The sequence below is a fragment of the Pinus tabuliformis genome, chromosome 9, assembly GCF_031772625.1.
Source record: "Pinus tabuliformis cultivar Carrire ecotype Pingquan chromosome 9, CPIR1, whole genome shotgun sequence".
Classification (NCBI taxonomy): Eukaryota; Viridiplantae; Streptophyta; class Pinopsida; order Pinales; family Pinaceae; genus Pinus; species Pinus tabuliformis.
Window position 1 is genome coordinate 621285406 of NC_142307.1, and position 26254 is coordinate 621311659.

The 26254-nt window shown below is 37.8% G+C and overlaps 2 protein-coding genes across 2 annotated transcripts; one reads left to right on the plus strand and one right to left on the minus strand.

The window, feature by feature from the left end:
- Positions 1-12485: 12485 nt before the first annotated feature.
- Positions 12486-15496, minus strand: CER10 (3-oxo-5-alpha-steroid 4-dehydrogenase family protein). The gene is made up of 4 exons (XM_089438295.1): positions 15050-15496; positions 14712-14751; positions 12943-13691; positions 12486-12815 (listed from the first exon to the last, which is right to left on the minus strand). The coding sequence occupies exons 1-4, from the start codon at positions 15116-15118 to the stop codon at positions 12747-12749; spliced, it is 927 nt and encodes a 308-aa protein (XP_089294421.1). The 5' UTR covers positions 15119-15496; the 3' UTR covers positions 12486-12746.
- Positions 15497-23726: 8230 nt separating this feature from the next.
- Positions 23727-24407, plus strand: LOC149150123 (uncharacterized). Its single transcript, XM_089442711.1, has one exon. It carries the CDS (start codon positions 23727-23729, stop codon positions 24405-24407), a length of 681 nt encoding a protein of 226 aa, XP_089298837.1.
- Positions 24408-26254: the final 1847 nt, after the last annotated feature.

Genomic DNA, 26254 nt, shown 5'->3' on the forward strand with positions numbered 1-26254 from the left:
AACCTGTAGACAAGACTGGGAGATCCTAGGGAAGAGGGAAACAAAACCGGTCCTCAGCCAAGAAGGAACCCTTGTGGCTGCCTAATTTGGAAGGGCAGGGTACAGATAGATGCCAGGGGTGCAGAAAGGGAAGAAACCCACGAAAATTCCCAGCCTTGGCTAACAAAAGGACCGGCTCTAAACCCCATCAGACCAAAAACCCGATAGTAGTAAATCTAGGAAAGGGAAGGAAACTGAGCAATTGGGAAATTGCGTTGATTCATTATTATAACTCTGATATATGCTTTGATTTTGTGATAGGTATAGTAACATACCCGGAAAAGTACAGTGAACAGAACAGAGAACATCAGGAAAAAGACAGCTACATCCAGACAGAGAACAAAATGGCCCCTAGGAAAGGACAGAGAGTAACTAAAATGGAAGAAGGCACAAGTGGACCGACGAAGAAAAGAGGCAGGAAACCAGGTGGAGAAAAAATGAAGAAAATCATCGACGCCTACATGGTTGGGAATCCACCGGACATTAGAGCCCAAATAGTGAGTTGGGAGAGAGAATTAAATGACAGTATCAAGCACCAAGATATCCCCATGGAAGAATGGGAAAGTATGGTGCCGGGCTCGGGAACACTCGAGGAAGACATTCCTTATTCAGGCAAACTATCCAACAATACTAGGTAATGAAAAATGTGGTGGCACGGGCTATGACACTGCATCGAGAGAAAATGGCAGACGAAGGAGCAGAGGCACAGGAGAAGAACAAGGAAAATGACCCAGTCAGGGCAAAACTACTCAGGGAGATAGGGACAATTCAGATACAGACCTACCGAAACAATCTAGCCCTGGGTAGAATTGAATAGACTCTCAAAGACCTGAAGTGGAGAATAGAGCAGAGGAGCGAGATGCCAGGATCAAGTGCCAAGGCACCAGCCCCAATAATATCCTCGAATGAGGAGTGAAACAGAGATCCAATGTGATAGCAAAAACTTTTCTTCTTTTTGATGAAATGCATTTACATGTTTAAGTTTAAATTATGTTCCAGGAACAGTAGTATAGACAGTCAAAATTGTGATGCTAGATGGATAGCAATAAACCTCTTTAAGTTTTGGACATGGTTTAATGCTGACAAGTGGTTATCTGGTTTCCTTCGGGCAGGTAAGCCACCTGGAGCAAATGGTTGATAAAAAAATTTTGAAAAAGGAATATAAATAGAGGATCTACCAAGTTTACAAAAAAAAACAATAAGGGGGCTACATTAGTATTATAGGGACCTAACAGATTCGACCTCCTTCACAGTTCAATCAAGCAGTCAAAAAAATCTTGGTCAATGCAAGTCAATGCTAGGTCAAAGATAGTCAATGTTGGACATATATATTCCTTCTGCTTTCTTCACACATGTGAGGCAATTGTAGTAGATCAAACGAGTTTTATATGTGTTTTTGTGTGTTCAAATGACCTCCAACATGGCTCTATTTATAGTCATCAATGTGGAGGGTCATGATCCTTGAAAAGACACATTTTCACCATCGAGTCGACCTGATCCTTTTGTAGCCGACTTGATCATCACAAAAATTAAATTGTCTCCAATACTCTTCCAACGAAAGTTCTGAACGACGCTACATTTTTCAACACCTACTCGTGCTATCATAAGTTGTATCAATGTTCATGCTTCTTGGTTAGTTGTTCAATACATTAACAATAAAATAATTACATACATATTGTTTTTGAGTTATCTAGTTTGATTTGTCATAATGATGGCATATAAACACTAATAGAAGCCTTAACCACCAATTAATTAAAATAATATTGGGGATCAAAATGGGGTTGTTTCATGTTGATCCAATACTAACGAGGTATCCTAAAGTAGACACTCCATTCTCTTTATCCTCATCAAAGTTTGAATCTTTATATCCAACTAGTTTGAAGTTCTCCACATCATAGTAATTAACCCCAAAAGCTTGAGCTCCATTCAAGTATATTATAAATCTCTTTGCAACACACATAATGTTAATTTTAACCATGTACACTTAATTGTTACAAATATAATCTTAATAAAAATAGAAAATATGCAATGGCACACACACATCTTTAACATAGAGATTTTACCCTAGAAAACCAAACTAGGAAAATCATAAATATTTTTCAGTATATTATATCTTTACAATGTTAAAATACAACATGTGTATCCCATAACTTCCATAAACACCAGATCCATTAACTCTAGATTAGAATACAACAATAACTCCTTACCTAAAATTACAAAACCATGGGTTGAACGACCAGGTGTTAGAAAAAAAACTAAAAGTGAACCCATGTGATGAAAACCATAAAAAACGGATGCAAAAATCCACCCAAAATTTTGTTAAGGACACCACACCCCTTGTGAACCTTCCCCCTGTCCACCCCCAAATGCATTCAATGCATGCAAATCATGCATGGGTCTAATCTTGCAAAGAATATAACACATGTTCAACATTTTCCCACTTGTTGTTTTCCTTGCATACTAGGGAGCATAAGAGTACATGATCAACATTCCAAGGCACCAACCCCATTTCTTCTCTAAACCAAGAAAGCTTTAGTTCTCACAAACTTTGTTAGTGAGTCTAAAACATTCTTCAAAGTCTCCACCTTCTTCACCAGCGACACATTTTGTCTTCAAAAATGTTTCTCACAAAGTGATATTGAACATCAATATGCTTTATCTTAGAATGATAAGTTGGGTTCTTCGTTGAGAATATTTAACATTGACTGTGAAAATATATCCTTTTAACTTCTTGTACCAACCCAATACCTAAACATAATCTTTATAACCATGTTTCTTCCTTTCTTACATGAGAGGTTGTCATGTATCCAACTTCTATATTAAAGAGTGACACTACATACTATCACTTTCTCATCTAGTTGATTGCTCCTCCAAATATGTTAAACACGTACCCACTTGTAGATCTTTTATGATTAAGATCTTCTACCTAGTCAACATCAACAAAGCCATGTATGTACAACACTTTGTCTAGTCCTATAATTCTTGATAGAATAATCTATAACTAGTGGTGCCACACAAATACCTAAAAAGCATCTTTACTACTACCTAATACTACTTCCCTAGTTTTGACATACACCCACTCAATCTTCTCACTACATGTGCAATGTTGTTACTTTGTATAGCTCAGATAGGTTAGTCTCAAGTGGTGTATATGAGGCTCTAAACATATTTGGGTTAAATATATCCAATACCCAGAAAAAATTTCTGAGGAAAAATGCCTTAATTAGAATTAATCAGCTAGTTTAATTATTTTCCTAATTCTAACTTAGAAAAAGTGGTTAATTAATCAAGATGAATTGAGACAAATTGATTTTCCTTTAATGACTTCTAGAAAAGTCATTTGATGGGGTCAAGATGATCTTATCCATCGATTGAGATTAGATCGTGGTCGTTGATTGCTCAATGAGATATTATAAGAGGAAATTGATGGGCATTTGGAGAATACATTTGTGTGACATATTTGCAATGATAGCAAGGACGCATTGATAATGTGGAGGACACTAGTAGTGGGGTTTCAGTGGGAGAAATTGAGATTATTTAAAGAGAAATTATTCACACATATTCCAGTATTCTATGAGAAGGAAGGAAGCCAAATTATTCTGCAAGAGGGAGGTTGATTCAGCTAGTGTGAATTGGCAGTTTACCTAGTGTGGGTTGATAAAGTTATAGATCGATTTCCAATTTCTGGTGATAGTTGCCATAGGAAGTGCTAGTGGTTTTAGCGTGTTGTTGGAGACAATATGTTTGTCAAAACAATTTTCCGAAGGCTGATCGAGTTCCAAAAAGAGGTTGTGCACATTTCCACTCTACCAGTGCGAGTTGTCAGAGGAGATGCGAGTTGCACAAAGAGGGTCAAGTTACTTTCAAGAAGGAAAACGTGGAATTCCAAATCGATTTTGTCAATATAAGTGAAGGAAAAATATTGTTGGAGTTGTTCAATGTCAGGAAAGAAATTGATGTAATCCTTGATTTGCAGAAGCATTAATAATATAAGCCCTTATCTACAGAACTAGTTTTCCCCACACTAGGGTTTTCCTAGGGACATTTGTCCAAAAATATTGGTGTTCATTATTTGTGTGTGTGAGATCTTTTTCAGTTCCTGTAATTTAATCTTAGTGAAGTTGTAGTAGTGTTTTTATTCAGTGTTTGTCGCATATAAAATGCAAAAGGCAAATAATCTATTTTTTGAAGATAGGTGAATAATAACAGTAAATGCAACAATATTAAAAATTTAACATGGTTTCAGAGTGGATTTGAGGGCAAAAGAGGATTTGTGCATGCACAAGAAGAGAAAAATCGAAGGTTTATAAAATCCGGTTTGAATTCTTTCAGCAGGTTTAAGAGATCAAGATAGAGTGGATGGAGCCTCAAACTTTAGTGTCTAGAAAGCTAGAATTTCCTTGTTGATTGAAGAGAATGGCCTCAATGAGTATGCAACCAGTGTGATAGTCACACCTACAAATCCAACATATCTCACAACATACGAGAAGGAAAATGCCAAAGAGAAGAGGATAATCCTTGATGGCATTAAGGACCACACTGTTCCACATATCGCAAAGTTAGATATAGCAAAGAAAATGTGAGACAAGGTTTTAAATCTGTACCAAAATGCTGCCACAAATAGGAAGTTGATTCTTAGAGAGAAGCTAAGAAACACCAAGATGAACAAGGGTGAAGACATTGTTAGCTACCTCACTAGGCTCAAACTTGTTAGGGACAAGTTAGTGGTAGTTGGAGATAAACCAAATGATGATGAGCTAGTGTGAGTAGCCCTAAATGGGTTTACTAAGCAATGGGATGTCTTTTTCAAGTCATCAATGGATGAGACACCTTACCGAATTGGGATCAAATGTGGAGCGATTTTACTCAAGAGGATCTTAGACTAAGTTTTGTCAGTGATACTAGCAGTAAAACTCAAAAAAGTGAGGAGAAATAAGAAAATGTGGCCCTAGTGGGAAAGGGAGAGTGATGAAGGGGTTTAGCAAAGAACTGTACCCAAAAGGTGAGAAGAAGGACCTTTCCAAGGTCAAAGGTTATGATTGTCATGAGTTTTTCCACTATGTCAACAATTGTCCACAGAGAAAGAAGAGAAAAAAGAAGGTAAAGAAGTAGGTAGTAGCTTCAGCAAGTGCAAATGAGCTCTCTAGTAGGGAACAAGAATTCGCACTTATAGCTTGCCTAACGAGCTCAACCTCACAAGGTGTTTGGTATATAGATAGTGGGGTGACATTGCATATGATAGGAGTTAGGGAGTACTTCTCCAATTACAAGGAGAAGGACATCAGATTCCATATCCAGATGGGGAACAAGTCCAAGTGTAGTCCAGTTGGGAGAGGGGTTGTTCTATTTCAGAGAGAGAATGGCAAGCTGATTCATATTGTTGTGTGCCAGGATTGGGAATGAATTTGATTTTGTATCTATACTTCAAGAGAAGGGGTACAATGTAATCTTTAGAGGGGTGCAAGCGTTGATGAAGCATAGAGATTGGAAATCACCCATACCAATTAGAGTCATGAGCAACTAACTTTACAAGTTGCATTTTGATACTCTTAAGGAATTGGTTAGCAGCAGTTATCCTAGAGATCATGGAGAGATACCACATAGGAGTATGGGCCATATCCATCATGAAGCACTTAGATTGCTTCATGAGATAATGACAAGTGTTCCAGAGGTGAGCTCAGAGCATGTTGATGTTTGCAGGGGATGTGTGTTGGGGAAGTTTGTGAAAGTAGCTTTTCCATGGAGTGACACCAGGTTATTCTTGATCTAGTACATTCAAATATATGTGGACCGATGTCAACAAAGTCTCTCATGGGATACAAGTACTATGTTACTTTTATCAATGATTTCTCTAGGAAGATCTGGATAAACTTCCTAAAGACCAAGGATGAGGTCTTTTGTTGCTTTCAAGAGTTTAAAGCTCTAGTGGAGAATGCAATAGGTAGGAAGGTGAAGGTTTTTTAGTCAGTCAATGGAGATGAGTACACAGGGAAAGAGTTCCAAGAGCTCTGTACTAGGGAAGAAAAATATAGAGAGGGTGGGCAATTCCTTGCAACCCACGGTAGAATGGGGTTGTTGAGAGGAAGAATTGTTCTATATCAGAGGCAACAAGAGCTTTGTTGTATGACCAGGATATGCCACGTTACTTATGGGAAGAGACATGTAGTACAACAATTCATATACAAAACAAGGCTCTACATTGGGCATTAGGCAAGATAACACAAGAGGAGGCATTCACAGAGAAGAAACCAAATGTCAATCATTTCATGATATTTGATAGTTTGGCATATTGTCACATTCTAGAAGATACATGTTTCAAGTTGGATCAGACTACAGGGAGGGGATAACTAGTGGGGTACAACGAGACCTCAAAGGCATATCGGGTATTCATTCCAGGGGCTAAGAGGATTATTGTAAGGCGAGATGTAAAGTTCATGGAGGATAAGGCATACAGGAGGTCCAAAGATTTTCCAGCAGCAAATGTTCAAAGTGAGCAGCCAGTAGAAGCTCCAAGAGTTGAGCAGCAGGATCAAGGTCAACAAAGCACGAGTATAGTCACTAGTAAAAGCATAGATTTTGGTGTATGGGTTCTTGAGAGTTCTTAAAGTATGCAGCAGCAGATGTAGCATATCGGAGAGATGCATCATGAGGACATGGAAGTTGAAATTCTATCCTCTACAATTGGTAGGAGGAACCATGAGGTTCAACAAATGCTCGGGGTTGCTCAAGAGTTTGTGGAAGCTCCTACAATGGGAAGTAGACAATAGAGACAACCAAACAGGTACATTGGCTATATGGTGTTGGTTACTTAGTTAGTAGGTAATGATCCTTCCATCTATTAGGAAGCCACACAGTAGCAGGTGTGGTGAGATGTGATGATTGAGGAGCATACCTCAATCATGCATAACGATGTGTGGGAGGTTGTGCCTAGACCGATAAATAGGGCAATGGTTTTTGTCATGTTGGATCTTTAAGATCAAGCATGGTGCATATGGAAGCATCGAGAAATACAAGGCGAGGTCTGTGGCAAAGGGGTTCTCTCAGAAGGAGGGGATAGATTGCGAGGAAACAGTTTCTCCTGTGGCCAAGTATACTTCTATACGAGTCGTGATCTCACTCGTAGCACATATGGGTTCGCAGATCCATCAAATGAATGTCAAGACAACATTCCTTAATGGTAGGTGGAAGGGGACGTATACATAAAACAACCAAAGGGTTTTGTAGTACACAACAGAGAGACCCACGAGTGCATGTTGAAGAGAGCCTTGTGCAGGCTCAAGTAGGCTCTCAAGGCATGGTATGAGTGCATTGATAGACACTTGCAAGGCATGGGCTTCATGAAGAGTGAAGCAGATGCAAACCTCTACTATTGGTGGTTGTGGGTGAGATTCTCTCTTGTTCTATATGTGGACGACTTGTTTCTAACATGCTCACTAGGGCTCATAAAGGAGTGCAGGAGGGACATTGCAGTAGAGTTTGAGGTGAACGATTTGGGGCTTATGCACTATTTTCTAAGAATGGAGGTGTTGCAGACAGATGGAGAGATTTTCCTTTGGAAAGGGAAATATTGCATCGAGATCTTAAGAAGGTTTAGGATGGAAGATTACAGAGCCATGTATACACCCATGATCATGAATTGGAGGAAGGTAGATGCATCTATGGAAAAGGATGTGGACCCCACCTTATACAAGCAATTCATTGGATCTCTCATGTATTTAGAATGATGCAAGTGTCACAAAACTTTTACTTTAGTTGAATATCAAGTGACACACAAAAACAATCCTTAGAAGGAGAAGTTAAGTTGTATGAAAGGATAAAACCATTAATGGTGACACTTAAGTGGCAAAACACTGATTTTAATAAACAATTGGATAAAATAGAATCCAACTTACAAGTTGAACACCCAACATTGCTCCTAAAAAGAATGTAATCCAGTGTACTGAGAAATCGCAGTTGGAAGATCAAGAGAATTCACATATGAAAACTTGAGAAGACAAAATAGTCAAACTTTAGCGAAACAAGAAAGTGTCACAAAAGAAATATAAAGATTTTGCAGATATGCATTATAAGGAAGTGATAGAAAAGGACAAAGAAATTTCACACCTCAAAAATCACAGTTAAAAATTACTTGAACAAGTCAATAAGGCTAGGGTTACAAAGAAAGAACTCAAGAAGCACCTTTTAGAGCAAGAAGAGGAAAATTTATACTTAAAGAATCTTAATCAAAGGTTATTAGAACAAATCAAAAGTTCAAAAAATGAAGAAACTAAAAATAAAGTCAACAATCCAAAAAGAAACGAACTTTCACATATCAAGAATCACAATCAAAAGCTACTCTTGCAAATCAAAAAACTTTAAAATGATAAGAAATTATTGGAGAACAGGTTTGAAGAACTTTTGACAAAATTGAACTTTTCAAATGTTGCAGTCCAAATTGAAAAAAAATGAACGAATATTGATTCAATTAATATCATAAATCAAGAAAATGACAAACCAATTTAAGTAAGAACATATTCAGATGTTGCAGCTCAAACGACAAAAAATCCTAGTAAAGATTCTATAACCAACTCAACATCAGTACTTAAAGTAAATCAAGAAATCACCATACAGATGATAAGGCAAAATCAAATCACAAGAACTCCTTCTCAGCATCCGAATCATAAGAGTAAACATCTCAATCAGTCTGCATATCTATATCACTTAGAATTGAAACAACTGACTTACATTCCAAAGCCTATTGATGTCAACGCAATTCAATCTTATAATAAATATTTATTTCAAGTATCCACTAACCACAAGATTACATAGAAGATTGATTTAGGATGGTCTAATATTTTATCGGTTTGACAATTTTGTTTATAACTTTGTGGATCTTATCATCTTGTATCAATCAAGATGACAGTTCAAAGAATTATGAAAAACGTAAATAGATTACAAGATAGAAAAACAACAAGCACACCTTGTTAGTGATAATAAGCTTTGAAAACAAATTTTTTCTAAAGAGGATGTATATATATATATATATATATATATATATATATATATATATATATATATCGATTAATTAGTGATTAGTATAAAAAAGCATATCTCTAAAAACATGACCATTCATGAAGAGGCACTTGCCTAGGTATATAAATGGACCCTAATTTGTAACAATATTATCATCAAATTCTTTTATATATATATATATATATTCAATAGACATTTTCATATCCCAAATGCTCTGGAGTGTACAAACTTTGTTCATAACAATGTGCTGAAAAAGTTATTAGTTATTGTATAAGTTTTGAGTTTCTTAGACTATTTTTGTGTCTGAAAGGACTACTCTGATAAGAGTGTTGAAGCACCTGCTGGGTGTATTATTATTCATCTTGAATATAAATGCACTTTTTTCTTGGAAAAATAAAAATCTTCTTGTTTATTGATTCCTATCTTCATTAATATGTACATTTCCGGTGACAGAATTTTGAAAGGCAGCAGCATCATCTACAACAATTTCGATATCAGCAGAAGAATTAGTACTCCTACCAGGGACCTCGTCATCAACACACTCACCAACGCCAATCATTGCCAAATAACAGAGTACTACATGCCCAGCCAAATCCAAAATTCTTGTGGGAGAAACAGTCAAGCATTGATCTATTCCACAGAGAACCATCAAAGCAAGAACATCTACACTTTCAGTGGGCCTCCAACCAAACTACAAAACCTGAGAAACCTCCAAGACTTCATGAATGGCAAGGACAACAGTTGTATCAAAAATGGAATGATTCTTAACAGTTGTTAATGCAGAACAATCAGAATCCAAATCCGAGGTACTAGGAATAACACCTTTTCCAGCTAGGTATCTTGTCCTGTATTTCTACTTTATTTTGAGATTTTATCCAATTCATTGTGCAACCAGTACTAAATACTCATTTAATAATTTTGTCAGACTGTTAACAACCATCCCAGAGGTCCATCCAATTGAACTAATAATTTTGTCAGACTGTTAACAACCATCCCAGAGGTCCATCCAATTGAACCTGGGAGCTCTGATACCACTTTGTAATGTACTTGATCCCAATGGACCCAATCCTTGGGAATGGGGTAAATAGGGCACCAATACCAATACCATCTGATGAAGGATTTGTATTCCTCCCAAGTAAATTTTTATGCAGAGGTAAAATAACCTCACAGCGATCATATTTTCTTCTAACAGATAACACTCTTTCTGCTAAAAGGTAGATGAAAAGCATCAAATACAATAGTAGATACTAGAGACAAATATGCACAGCCAGAAACTAGTGAGTAATACATGTATGTATTCCTTAGCTGAATATACGAGTAACCATAGTCATTAGTGCCATTACTATAACTACTTTGCTGTAAACTACAATACAAAGTTTTCATAAGAGAGACATAATTATTTTCACAGAAGGATGTTGGGACCAATTATTAAGGCACAATTTCTCCTGCCAGCCAGGAATCCTGAAGTCTCCGTCTCCATGCATGCTGAGGGCCATGATATGACAAGGGAAAACACTCTCAGTAACAGCAACAGCAATATGAAAACCAACTCCAAAATAGATCAACAGCACAATATAGCATTGCAGCCAAATAAATGGTAGAGACCCCAATCCTGCTTGCTTGAAAGGCTATATTTTCATAAAAATATTTGAACCCCTTGTAAAGACAAGCCATCAGCAAAGGAGGAGCAAATTTTGGCTTACACAATGGCAGAAAGCCCTACCAGCTACAATTTCAGGTGCAACCCTCCCCTTGTATGTTCGGTGGCATAGCCTTGGACAGTCCACCTATAGCAGTGACACATCTTCTCCCCGTGGACCACTGAACAAACCCCCTCATAAACCAAAAGCCACAACCAACTTGGTGCTGTCCATGAGTAAGCAAAAATAAGGGAGATCCAATGAACAACAAAAGCATACTGTTCAACTCCATGTTGCTCTTCTCCAACTCACCAAGTGAGTCATGTATATAGGTTTGGCAAGAAGGTGTCATTCTGCAATTAAAGGCATGTGACATTAACCCATAGTGGGGCCTTCGCACTTGAGCCTCCATTCCAAAAGTGGGTTGTTACATATACAAAATATACAATAGCAAGCAAACTACTATAACATGAGACAAAATAGTAACATATGCCAAGGCAGTGCAAAAATGGGATATAACATAGCATTTGGTCCATCAGGTAATTTTAAAGAGCTTATAGGAGAGATTCATAATCATGATGATATACATGGGAACCTGTTTATACATCATCCCAAATCAAGATTAGCTGCAGTTAGCATTTATGTTGTTCCAGATGATGAAACTCGTCTTGAGAAGAAAAAACACCTTGGATGGGCTCAGGGTTTGGTAAATATGAAAAACAGAACGATGGGGGCCATGATGATGAAACCAATAAGTGACTTGCCTCAATGCAAGGTATCAGTATCACCGTCTTCAGAAATCGCAGATTACCATCTTCAGAGGTTGCAGAGGAGGGATGTGCCTTGAAAACAAATATGTAAAGCAGAAGTTCTAGAGTGACCAGTAGCTCAGCATGTGTAATGCCTACAAGACCCTATTCTGTATTTGCATTTCCTCACCTGAACATGTTTCTTCCTCAGTAGCTGGCTCTAATGAAGTAGTTATATAATCTGACGCCATTAGGAGAGAATTTTCTTTAGAGTCTGAGCTTTGGAAGCGAATCTTGTCATTGGCCACTCAAGCAAAATAGTCTGTATCTGTTCTTTTTGTACATACTGGGTATCTGTGAGTATGTTTGCAGTAGCGTGTCTGGGTTTAGTATTTATTATTTCGTAAATTTCTCTGTATCCAGGCAGCGTTGAGGTAGTGTTATGTACAAGATGGGAAAGCTCAGACAGCTGAATTTTGTGATTTTTGTTATGAAAAACAGAATTGCAAAGCGGGATTTAGAAAGCACGTAGGTGAACAGGGATAGGAAAACAGTATTAGAAGGGCAAATCTGTAAAACCCTGTAACATATAAATGTAACTGCCCAGTTTTGGAGATTTTTTTGACAATATAAAATGTTTTTCCTAATCTGATAAAATGATACATCTGCAATAAAAAAACACAGACAGACAGAATCATAATTCTAAGCTACCTCTCTCTCTGCAAAGGTAAAGTTCATAATACATGGAATCATAAATAATATGCGAATAGGACAAAAAACATATAATCAAGAGAACTAAAGATAAACATATGCAATTAGGGTCTATCTGTAACAGAAAAATAGGAATCGTAATTATCATTCTTTTTTAATGGTCTAGTCCCTGCAAAGTTACGGGAATTCAATCGGTCATCATTATCCATGGAAGAAATAAGTTGCAACAGTCATATCCCAAAAAACTTGAAAAAGTAATCACACTAATGCAAGCAGCAGTTATATGTGGGAAAATGGCAAAGCATGTACCAGGATGGTACATGTAGAACAGATCTTCAAAAAACAGCAAAAATAGTAATTAAAAATACTCCATTTGAAATACCGGGAACATACCCAGGTGAGAAATTCACTCCTACTAGCTTCTTAAGCAAGCACAATTAAATAAATTACAGCCACAAAACAGTCAATTACAACGTCCGATCATGCTAAAGCCACCAAATTTTAGACATTGTAGAACCAGAAAAGGGCCCAAGTTTTGTTGACAATTCAATATAGAAATCAACGAAAGTGTCCCCAGATATAATAAGCATCCTTTTCATAGGAAAGGAGGTAATATCACCCATCGCCTTGGATATTTGGGTCTGCCATCTTTGCCATCAAACAACTGTAAGCCAGGTTAATCCAGAAGTTAGAATACAGAAGCTGCAAGAATATGTAAAAGCATAATTTGTTGTTACACTTATCTTAAGCAATTGATTGTAGATTGAAGTATTAACAAAGAAGAGACTCACCTTCTTCAAACGGCGGTGCTTGGCAAGAGCCCAGTTAGTCATAATAAAGGTTGCTACAACCAGAAAGGTGTAGCCAGCAACTGTCTGTGTTGCGATATTGAATCCCAACCATTGATAGATCTCAGTGGTGTAGTTAGCACATGTGACTATATTAAACAGGAATCCACTTGGAATTTGATATCCTCCTTTACCTTCAGGGCTCCTGAGATTTCTCAACAAAATATGGCAGTAAAAGTTTGCTAACTGACATACAATCCCCAGCCCAAACCCAATTTTCATTTGCTTCTCACTCACAGGGGTGTAGAGGGGATGGTTGACAAAATAAGCTATGACTGCACCAAAGGTCCAGTAGTAACAGCAGTTTCTAAACACATTAGAGAGTGGTGAAGTTGCATGGCTGAACCTGTGAATAAAAAAGGTCTCTAAAATGCGTTTGGCATAGTGAAAGCACCAATAGTACATTGCATATGTCTGAACTGGGTGTATAACTCTTTCTGCAGGATATCCAAAGTACTTGTAGACAGGGAAGTAATAGAAGATGGGATAAATGAACAGAGGGCCGACATATTCCCAGAAAAAAAGAGTGCTGTAGGCTACCTGTGGCCCTAAATCCTTGAACACTACTACTAACTTTCCCTCATCTTTTTCAAAATAATCTTTGAGCCTCTTGCCTCTTTCCAGAACAACTGGTTTCCCTTTTCCAGATTGTGGCAGAGTAAGTCGCTGCCGGGCCGTATAATATTTCTTGACTGTCAAAAAAGCAAAGGAGAATCAAAAACTCAACTAAGATTTCAGAACCTCACATTCACATATTGACATTCTGCTTTGAAAAAAAAATTATGGAAATTACAAAAGAAACAGCCAACAACAAAACCAATTACTCTAGAATCCATACTTAAGTATGCAAGAGTTACAGTGGAACTTTACATATCTGCACAAAGTCTTTATCTGATATTGTTCACAGTGGATTATACAGGCCAGGCAGAGGGGATCCACAACGCTTTTAGTGTGTAACAGTGCATTGAAAATGGACACTAGCAAAGACCCATCTAGACCCAGATCCCATATGCACCCTGAGGCTGCAAAAGTTGAGGATTCATCTCTCAGAGTTTCAATGTTGATATGTCAGCCATGTGTGTGACTTTAAGATATCCAGCCTCAAGCTTCGCAACCAAGAGATTGATATCAGCCCGGGTTTAGATGGGTTGATGCTATGGAAATATCACAACCTCGATGTGCATATCAGACCTGTAGTAAGATAGATCGGATAAGCCGGCTATGTGTATGAACCTTAGATACCCATCCTCAAGCTTCACAATCAAGAGGTGCATATCAGACCCAAGAGGTGCATATCAGACCCGGGTTTAGAAGGGTTAGTGCCGTGGTGATATCACAACCTCGAGGTGCACATCAGGCCTGGGTTCAGATGGGTTTGTGCTATAGTGATAAAGTCATCATCCGATGCCAGATATCATTAAATTGTATTTGTTTATGCATTCATCCTCGACATGCACATACTGAAACAGCCTATGCATTGCAGAGGAGGACCTATTTTTGTTAGCCTTGATCTTTTAAATGCAAACTCTATATTTACGCAGTTTCTTAATTCGCAAGAGGTATTTCTAAAAACCACTTTCACATAAAAGTTAAATAAAATGATGAAAGCCAGAAGGAATCAGAGCCAAGTTTCCAGTCTACATAAACCTAATTCAAAAACAGAACAGTAAACAGTTCATTCCGTTCACAGAAAACAGAAAATAATTGGTTACCTCTTTGTTGAATCGAGGCTTTCAGATCATCCACAGTGGCCTGCAGATACACATGTAAATTCATCTTAGCAATCAACCAATAAGATCAGCCCATTGAAGTGAGCCATTAGAAGAGAATCTCTCAGAAACGCTGCCAGTTAATATACCCATTTGTGAAGTGAGATAGCTAAATATATAAACTATGCTTCCTTTCGGGCGAAAAAAGGAAAAGAAAAAATAGTTTTGCAGAAAATAGTTTGTGAATCCATCAGCCATATCAGACAGAAGGCAATCCATAGCCGAGGGACCAACATTGTATTCATCCAATATAGAATTTCAAACAAATCGAAGTAACTTACATTATCACTCAGATCGATGCCACCCTTGATAATTTCTCTGCCACTTCGAGATACCACGGAGACCTTCATCTTCACAATCCCCTGTTATCGGTATGACTGCAAGGGATTGGCTGAAGCACAAAATATAGTGTTGGGCGTTGGCCTCAATGAATGAATGGTTGCCTGTTGGTGAAGTTTGGCAGCAGAGTAAGTGTGGGCGTATTGATGAGTGAAGCCTGTGCTGCGGCTTTGAGTGAATGAAGCATTAAATGGGTATGACAGACCATTGGAGATCGAAAATCGGTTTTGTTACGGTGTGAGTAAAGCAATGTTGGTGTGTATTTGTTTTGTGGCTGGTTTGGAGGGTGAAGTTGCTAAATGCATTGGTGAGAACTTGACGAAATGAAATTCAATTGGATGTGGTAGGAGAGCTACCCTACCAAATTCATGGACAAAAATTCAATTACCCAACCATGATGCCTTCTGCCAACAACGACCAATGGCTCCTTTATCCCATTAGAACCTCACCATTGACCTTCCACAAGAGGAGGCATACAAACGTAAGGGTTTTACTAAAATAAAGTATTTTTTAATAAGGATTTTAACAATTTCATATTTGTAATAACATTTTAAAGTTTCTCTTTATAAATTTAGTAATCAAATTGATATGTGGATAGAATTTCTATCTCACACACCAAAAAAATTTCATTCACTAATTTCATATCAAATTGATATGTGGATAGAATTTCTATCTCACAGACCAAAAAATTTCATTCACTAATTTCATATCTCATTTTACTTTAATTTTAAAATTATAAAATATTATTATAGTATAAGTTTAGAACATAGGATTTGAATTTATATAATGGGAAATAGATTGTTTATCAAACTAACTATTAATGGTAAAGGAAATTATTTAGAGTAAAAGATTTTAATATCAAATTTATATTTATATATAAAAAAAATGAAAAAAATATTCTATTAATATCTTATTTCTAATGCTAAGAGAGATTTGTAATTCTTTCAATGTTTAATAGAATTAGACATGTGACATTTAAAAAAAATATTAAAAACAAAAATAATTCAAAGTATACATATCTAAATATAAATTGATAGACAGGTAGATAGAGATGTAACATTTTAAAAATTATTAATAACAATAATAGTTATATAGAGAGAGATTTTCTACTTCCAAATATGAAAGGGTGTGGATTAACATTTTTAATGTGGAGAATGTGAATCATACATAAAATATTTCAATCTTACTTAACTCTAAATTTACCAAAAGTCTAGAGGAATCAAATCTTTGGAGATGCAAACATTTCCTCAAGTTTAGCACTCAAAAAAAGATTTGCATTTTGAGAGATCATATCTCTCTTGGACTTGGTAAATCCAAAGTTAAAATTAAATCTATGTTGGTTATTAATAAAATATTTACCTCATTTTTGTATACCAAAATATTTATCCTAAATAATTAAAACAAAAAAATCATATTTAATTATACTTTAAAAAATTATATCTTTATTAAAATAAAATACTTATCTAATTTGTCCAAGGGGTAGCTTAAATGGTGATCTCATGTGAGTCTCCCTTATTTTGCCCTGGTTTATGCAGAGGAAGACAAGCCATAAACCCCAAAAAAATTTAGTTGCGGCCTCGTTTACAGAGACAGGACAGGCCATAGACCCCAAAAATTTTATTGGGAAACGCCATAGACCCCAAAAAAAATTATTAGGAAAACAGGGCAGTTGTGATGTGATTTACAAAAAAGACATGCAAAAAACCCCAAAAAAGTTACGGGGAGAATAGTTCATAAGCCCTAAATATTTTACTACGAGAAAAACAAACCATAAACCCCAAAATTCACTAACTAGTTATAAAATAAAAAAAGGGCTAAATTCCTTTAAAATTAAAAAAATTATAAAAATATAAATACTTATCTAACTTTATTGTATAAAATCTTTAATAAATTTTAATTAAAAATTATTTTATTTTAATGAAATATTTACTATGACAAAATCCTCCCTTAAACATTGAAGTAGGCAAATGCTTTAAATAACTTAACATAAAGAAGTACATCAACTTTTCAAAGTTGGACTAAAATAGAATATTTGTCACTTTAATCACGAAAATCTTTATAACTTATACATATGGGTTGGCAAAGAAGAATTAATGAGGAAATATATCGACCGTTGATTTATTTATGACTCTCTATCATTTTATGGTGTATAAAAGATGTATGAAGAGTTAAAATCGAATTGATATTTTTTAATTATTTAATTAAAGAAATGGAAGATTAATTTAATAAATTTTTTTGTTTTGAAGATGGATAGAGTGTTTCTCTGGACCATTTTAGTTTGTTTATACAGTTTAGCTTTAAAAGTTTATCTACAGTAATTTAATTTTATTTAATCAAAAATATATATTTTTAAATAAAATTAAAAATTAAAAAAATAATAATAATAAGAAATTAATTTTATCTCACCAAGAATTTATAGAAATAAAATATTTTAATGAAAATTTGATTTATCATTATAAGTTAAAGATGGATAAAGAGATAATTAGGATTGAGAGAAAATTAACATTTCCTTTTTTTGTTGTGCTGTGTTGCGCAGCCCGTGACCTAGACAGCGCTGCCACAGAGACCTCTTCACAGGTTTGCAGCTCCAATGGAGGCCGGCGGGGGTGTCGATCCCTCCCCTCCCCTGCCCGAACTCCTCGCATTCAAGAAGCTCATCGCCGGATCTCTCAAGAGACCACTGTCCGAGACTCAGCAGAAATTCGTCAAAAAGTTGGACTGCATCCCAATCGTGGAATTGCCAATTGCAGAAACATGCAGATCAGCAGTCAATCTTGCAGACAGAGGGCTCATAGGATAGTTTACTAGGCTTTGGCCTTCTCCCAAATCCGTTGAAGCTTGGGTGCAGAGGAATTGGACGTCGCTCATATCAGAAGGAATCAAGAGCCACTTTGTAGGAAAAGGATTCTATGTATTCGTGTTCGAAAGCTCTGAGGATAAAAATCTCATCTTCAGAAATGACCCATACTTCATGGGGCCTCAGGGTTTATACCTGAACAAATGGACCCCTGATTTCGACCCAACCCAGGATGTGTCGTCTGCCGTTCCAGTTTGGGTCCGCCTACCTCATCTTCCTTTACATTGCTAGAATTAAAAATCACTGCAAGCTATCAGCAATTTGCTTGGATGGTATATTGATCAAGCAGTGCGAAAGGATCAGTACTCATGCGCACGGATCTGCATGGAGGTTGATCTGGAAACAGGGCTGCCAGAGGCAATGAAACTTACTGCAGCAGACTGGACGTACATCCAGGAGCTAGACTATGAGCAATTACCCTTCATATGTCGGCACTGTCATGGCTACGGCCATTTCGCAAGACATTGCAAAAAAAAGGAAGTAGAAGAGAGCGAGAAAGTAGAACAATGGACCACAGTGCAAAAAGCAGGGATAGCAAAACCTAGAAGCAAAGGAATAACAAAGGAAAACAACCCTAGGCCAACGGGGTAGGAACAAAAAGATGGGAACTCCAACCCCATGTCGAAATTAGGATCTCAATATGCAGAGCCCAGTAAGGTCGTAGAAGAGCCGGAAGTAAATAAGGACTGCAGTGAACAACCCAAATCCCCTCCTAACGGGAAAGGAACAGAGGAGCAAGGGAAAAACACGGGAACCCCCGAAGTAGTCCCCTCCCCCTCTTATGCCGACATAGCAAGAAAGAAAGTACATGAATCACCAAGCTCATTGGAGGATGAGATCTTAGAAAGGCCTGCCAAAAGAGCAGGAAGAAAGTCCCGCAGAGAAGCAAGGGAGGAAGAAGCTGAAAGGCAAAAGACTCAAGGAAGTCAACCCACTATAGAAATGTCAATCAGCAGAAGTACAAGGACAAGGCCACCAAAAGGAGGAGGCCCAACCACCCCTAACAGTAAGTAATGAAAATCGTCTCTTGGAACTGTAGAGGGCTGGGGAACCCGATGAAAATTGAAGCAGTCAAAGATCTACTGAAAGCGGAACCAGCAGACATCCTAATGCTCCAAGAGACAAAGATAGAAGGGGAGGTCCTTCTAGAGATCAGCAAAAAGAAATGGCAGAAGAACGCAGGAAAAGAAATAAGCGCAAGAGGCTCTTCCGGTGGAATAGCAACCCTGTGGAAGGGAGACTAATTCAAGATTGTCAACTCCCACAACACACAACACTAGAGCTTCACAGAGCTGAAGCACATAGCAAGTAAGTTAACCATTGCATTATTCAATTTATATGTACCGGTATTGTATTCTGAAAAGAAATACTGTTGGAAAACATTAAATGAGTTTTTGGAACTGAATACCCCAAACAACATAATCATAGCTGGAGATCTAAATCTAGTGATGAATGAAAAAGAAAAGAGAGGGGGCAGGACCAGCAAGGATCAGATGATCTATGTAGTAGAAGACATGATACAACAATGGGACCTACTGGATTTTAAACCAAGAAAAGGGCTCTACACCTAGACCAATAATAGGATAAGGGAAGACCACATATCCACCAGATTGGACAGGTTCTTGGTTCAAAGCACAATGTTGATGGAAAGGAGGCTAATCTCATCAGCCATTCTTCCCAAGCTTACCTCGGATCACAAACCCATCCAGCTAATGTTAGAGGAGGAAGAAAATCTGGGCCCAATCCCTTTTAGATTCAGCCCATTATGGAATGGAAAGAGTGGCTTTGCAGAAACGATCTGACTAGCATGGTCCACCTCAGTCAATGGCTCCCCCAATTATGTATGGAAACAAAAATTTAAAATAAAAAAAGGCCCTCAAGGAATGGAGTAAACTCCCATCAAATATTCCCAAAGATCAAAGAATGGAGTCAGTGCAACACCTAGAAAAGCTTCAAAGTGAAATGGATACAATAGATATGTTATAGATCTGATCCGAAAATATATGAGAATAGAAAATAACCCAAGAAAGAACAAGATCGAAATAGATAGAAATGATTCACTTTATTGATATCAAACCCTTAAGGTAGGGAAACACCATACATTCACTCCTTAAGGAAGGAGAACACTCCACAAGCCATATGCTTGTTCATACAATAATCCTTGACTATATTCCTTCACAATCCTCCTTGACATGGAGTCTCTAGCCTCTATATAAGCCTCATACATACAATACCATGGGTCATTACCATGGTTCCCTCATACCATCAACTAATACCATGGGCCCATTACATTATTATTAACTACTTGTGGTCCCTTACATGATATGGGTTAACCACCTTATTTATTACTATGGCCCATCCCATTATTACATTATTACCTTGGGTACCTCCCTTGGTACCCCATATTATCCCCCCTAGATATATAACACTCCACCCCCTTAGCATGTTTCGTCCCCGAAACATGGGAAGAACACAAATAATAAGATCTACTCAAAAGAGTAGTCCACTGGTACCATGCACGTGCATCTAGCCATCCAAGAGAAAGGTGAACCCTCGATCTCGCTAGTGCCTAGCTCGCTTGAGATGGAAGTTGACCATGGCAGCTCTTCTGTGTTGATGTGTAGTAGGTGAATCTTCGCTCCTCGCTATCCGTCATATGGGGGTTGTTGTCCTTGTGGCTAATTGGTTGCCATCTTGTTGGTTGTTTTCTTACGGGGTGATGTGGGTGATGATATGTTGAAGTTTTAACCCACGGTGTCTTTTTCTTTAATTCACCCTGCTGTGGTGCCTGTTGTGGTGTCTTCTTTTCCAATATGACTTCAACCACTGAGCCCTCCTCTGATGTATCAGCACCTGTAACCTTTTCTGCTTTAGCCTCTGTTTGTGTTTGATTGTCTATCATCACTGGCTCATCATCTAATATGTCAGACCCTGGAACATCTTTTCCTTCAGCCTCCTTGGACTCTACCTGTTTATTAATAGAAATATCATGTAATGTAATTTTCTTCTTTTTATACCAGAGCTTTAGGAATTTCTTCTGCAAATTAATATTGATAGTACCCGCAGATTCCATCCAAGGATATCCCAAAACAACATCCATATTATCCATCTCTGAAGTATAAAAATCACCATGCAACACATACTTATCCATAGAAAGCTTCAAATCCTTATAAATTTGAACATCCTCATCATCAACCTGTGTATTTTCAATTTGTTTTGCTGGAACTTGCAATTTGTTTGCCAAATTAACATTGATGAAATTATGCTTGCAACTAGGATTTATAGAAACAATGATTTTCTCCTTCTGAATCAATCCATGAACCTGCATAAGGAGATACCAGCAGAAAATAGCCATTTAGGTTCCTTGGTTTCCTTCTTTTCTGTAAAAATAAAATCTTTGTTAGGCTGTGTGTCTGTCTGTGTGAGCTTATCCACAAGATTAACTTTACAGTCAAAGTGGTCCATAAGAGCTTTTGTGAATTTGTCCCAAGTCAAGGGCCTTCGATAGCAACGTTGATGCCCTTGCCACCATTGCAATCTTTCATTGTCCAAGCACATTGTTCCCACACTCAGCTGAGTCTCATCATCCATGATGTAATTCAATCTAAGACATTTCTCCATTTGTGCTAGCCATTTGGCTGGATGAGAGCCATCACATGGATACAAGTCCCTCAAATTCAGATCTAGGCCCACCATCACAAAAAAATTGGCGAAAATTTGAAATGGTCACAATTCCATCAATATTGCTCAGAATCCCAATTATAACCTGTTTTCATAAATGGAGCAATCATTCTGCATCTTCCCATGTGATAGAAATCTTGATCCGGGCACTGGAATTTCAAATCTGCGCTACAACTCGCCCGCCGTCACCAAAATTTCTGCAAAAAAGAGCTGATTTTAAATTAGCGATATCTCCCTCATCCGGACTCCGATTTGACTGATTTTTTTTTGAAATTGGGTATTTTTTCACAAAGAATCCAGATCTGTAATTATATTTTATAGATCTTGCACCAGGACATCCAGATCTGCGCCGCAAACTCGCTGCCCGAACATATTATCTGCGACCCCACTGATTTTTAAATCAGCGATATCTCCTTCATCCGGACTCCGATTTGACCGATTTTTTTTTTTGAAATAAGGTATTTTTTCACATAGAATCCAGATCTGCAATTAGATTTTGCAGATATTGCACCAAAACGTACAGATCTGATCTGCAAACTCGTCGCCCCCGAAATCCTGCAAAAATTAAAAAAAAAAAATCTCCACTTTTTTGCCCAAGAAAGTGCTCTGATACCACTTGTTATAGATCTGATCCGAAAATATATGAGAATAGAAAATAACCCAAGAAAGAACAAGATCGAAATAGATAGAAATGATTCACTTTATTGATATCAAACCCTTAAGGTAGGGCAACACCATACATTCACTCCTTAAGGAAGGAGAACACTCCACAAGCCATATGCTTGTTCATACAATAATCCTTGACTATATTCCTTCACAATCCTCCTTGACATGGAATCTCTAGCCTCTATATAGGCCTCATACATACAATACCATGGGTCATTACCATGGTTCCCTTATACCATCAACTAATACCATGGGCCCATTACATTATTATTAACTACTTGTGGTCCCTTACATGATATGGGTTAACCACCTTATTTATTACTATGGCCCATCCCATTATTACATTATTACCTTGGGTACCTCCCTTGGTACCCCATATTATCCCCCCTAGGTATATAACAAGATATAACTAAAACAGAGCTAGAAAAGGAGCAAGAAGCCCAATGCAAAACATTTTCTCCTTTAGAAATGAAAAAGAATATTGGAGATTAAAGTCTCGGAGCCTTTGGCTGGAAGCCGGAGATAGAAACACAACATATTTCCATCGACAATGTAGAGCCCGTCTCTCTAGGAATCACATCACAGAGATCACCACCTCCGATGGGAGGTCATGCAAAGGAATAGATCAAATAAAATATGTTGTTGCATTACATTTCCACCATCTTTACAGTAAAGAGAATGATGACTATGAAGAAGACAACAAAGAATTCCTAAAGAACATTCTGGCGCTGGTCACTAAAGAGGACAATGCAGCATTGTTGAAGCAAACCAATGAAGAAGAAATCAGCAAAACTATCTGGTCCATGAATCCAGATAAACCCCCTAGGCTAGATGGGTTCAACATTCTCTTCTACAGGATATGTTGGGACATAATCAAAACATATCTTATTCAAATGATAAAAGGATTCCTTCGGAAAGCAAAACTGGGTGGCAGCACCAACTCAACATTCCTTGCTTTAATACCAAAAGAGTCAAACCCTGCGTCCTTTGACAGGTTTAGGCCAATCTCTTTATGCAATGCTTCATACAAAATAGTTGCAAAACTCCTTGCAAACAGAATAAAGCCACTGCTAAACAAACTCATATCAGATTCGCAAGGAGGCTTCATCAATGGGAGACACATTCTGGATAACGTAATTCAAGTTAAGGAATCCATGCACTCCAGCAACCTTAGAAATGAGAAAGGCATGCTAATCAAGTTAGACATGGCCAATGCATTCGACAGAGTAAAGTTGTCGTTCCTCTATCAAGTTCTACTTTCCTTCGGATTCGACCAAGAATTTGTCAAACTGATCCAATATTGTACCATAAGTCCTAGGATTGCACATTTGGTAAATGGGAAGCCAACTGATTTCTTCCAAGCCACGAGGGGGTTGAGGCAAGGATGTCCTCTTTCTCCATTTCTTTACATTTTAATGGTGGATATGTTGAGCAGAAAGTTGGAGCAGAACATGATAGCAGGAGCTGCCCCAGGTTTGAAAATAACTAAGGATCTCAAAGCAATAAATCACGCCCTGTTCGCAGATGATTCCCTCATGCTGGGCAGAGCTTCAAACAGAATAGCCTCTACATTCAAAAATACTCTCCAAGCCTACTGCAAAGCAACTGGAGCACTAATCAGTGAAAGAAAAAGCGCAGTCTATAGTTGGAATGCAGAAGAGGAAGAAACTCAAAAAATAGCTCGCAATTTGGGGTTCTACGGATACTCAAAATGGGACAAAATTAGTTATCTTGGACTGCCATTAACACTGGGCACAAACAGAGTCAATCTGTGGGAAAGAGTAATAACAAAAATCAAAGGCAAAATCGCTGCATGGGGAGGTCAATGGCTAACTCATGGTGGCAAATTAACTCCGAAAAAATCCGTTCTTTCATCTCTGCTAATATATCAAGCATCATACCTCATGGCACCAAAGTCAATTTCAGGGCAAATTAATAAAATCATGAGAGATTTTCTGTGGCATGGAGGCAAAGGAAATCAGAACAAATTCCATTTGGTTAAATGGGAGATAACAAAGAGAACCATGAGAGAAGGCGGCCTTCAAATTCACGATCCGGACCTCACCGATACAACTCTGGGATGCAAGATACTATGAAGCTCCACAGCGACTCTAATCACCCTGTCAGCAAAACATTGAGGCAAAAATATATACCAAAAGCAAAACTTAGAAACCTACAAAACGCAAACAGCAAAAGGAGCACGCTGCTATGGCAACTATGTATCAAAGGATTGCGATTCTTCTCCCAAAATCTGTATCGTATCCCTGGGAATGGTAAGCATGTCAAGTTGAGAACAGATCGCATAATGGGGCAGTCGCCCTTAGCATCAAATGATAGCCTGCAAGAAATCTGTGAGCTTCTTGAAAGCAGAGGAGATAAGACAATATATGATATCTCAAAATGGGACGAATCCGGGTTCTGGATTGATTGGAACTTTAGTAACATACCAGATCATTTATCACAGCAAACAGAAACACTAAAAGAAGAACTTCGTGAAGCAGCTCCAGTGCACAAGACAGAAAAAGATAAATGGGGTTGGGGACCTACAGGAGTATACTCCTCAGCCAAAGGTTACGAGTTGTTGCAATCACACAGAGATAGATCTCTCCCTGCAAGGTTTTGGATGGAGGTATGGGATCCATTGGCGCTGCCCAAGGTTAACTTCTTCTTCTGGATATTAATGCACAAAAAGATTTTGACTGGTGAAAACTTATTGAAAAGGAAAATAGCAGGTCCGCATAGATGCTCACTATGCAAAGAGGCCATGGAAACCATGGATCACCTGTTTGTAGACTGCTCATTTGCAAACAAAGTTTGGACACTCATACTCCAAGGACTCAAGGTGGCAATCCCCACTAAAATTTCAGTAGTGGACTTATTTTTATCATGGAAAGATCGCTATCCTTTGTCCTCCCTCAACTCCTCATGGGCCAGAATCTGGATCACCATTCCCAAATTTGTGTGTTGGAAGCTATGGTTAGCTAGAAATGAGCAGATATTCAACAATGTAGTCTGGACACCCAACACGGTAGCAGCAAAAGCAAAAGGCCTTCTCCTGGAAACTTTGAACTCCCAAAAACTCAAAGATGACTCTTCGGTGCAGCAGGAGGAAAAGAGTTGGCTTGGAACCCTTGCATTAACCCAATGGATCCACAGTATTGGAAAACCCCAACTCAATCCTGAGTGGAGGCTAAGAGATAAGGACGAAATATTTCAGAGTTGGTGGAGGCAGCAAGGAATAACTATAGTCTTCTTTGATGGTGCCTCAAAAGGGAACCCTGGGATAGCGGGAGCTGGAGGACTCATATACTCTTCTGATGGAAGCACCAAAGAAACCTTTTGTTGGGGACTAGGACAATGATCCAATAACCAAGCAGAAATCATGAGCTTGACAAAATCATGTCAAATAGCTAAAGAAAGAGGACACTGGGAGCTGCAAGCATTCGACGATTCAAAAATCCTGATCAAAATGATACATTCGAAAGGTCAATTTAATGATGCTGGCTTAAATAAGAATCTGCAAAGGCTGAGATATATCCTACAAGACTTCACTTCCTTTAAATGCTACCATATTCTCAAAGAATCAAATAAAGAAGCGGACTATTATGCCAATAAAGGATGTCTTTTGAGCCAAGGAGACCTCAGCATAAACGAGGGAGAACCAGAAAAAATTTGCATCCCATGAAAAAGACATCAGCTTGTAACAGGAAAATGTAAAAGTCCTGCACTGAAGATTGTAAGGCTTCGGCCATTTGGAGCTCTTTATTAATAAAAATCCAGACCCGTTTCAGTTAAAAAAAAAAGATGGATAAAGAGATGTTTGATGTGCTATCTTAAATTTGAAAAAACTTATTCTCATTACAACAAGATTTTAGAAGGCCTTCACATTAAGGGTGATTTTTTATTCCAAGTTTTAAAAAGTAATGTTTCATTAATCAATTTA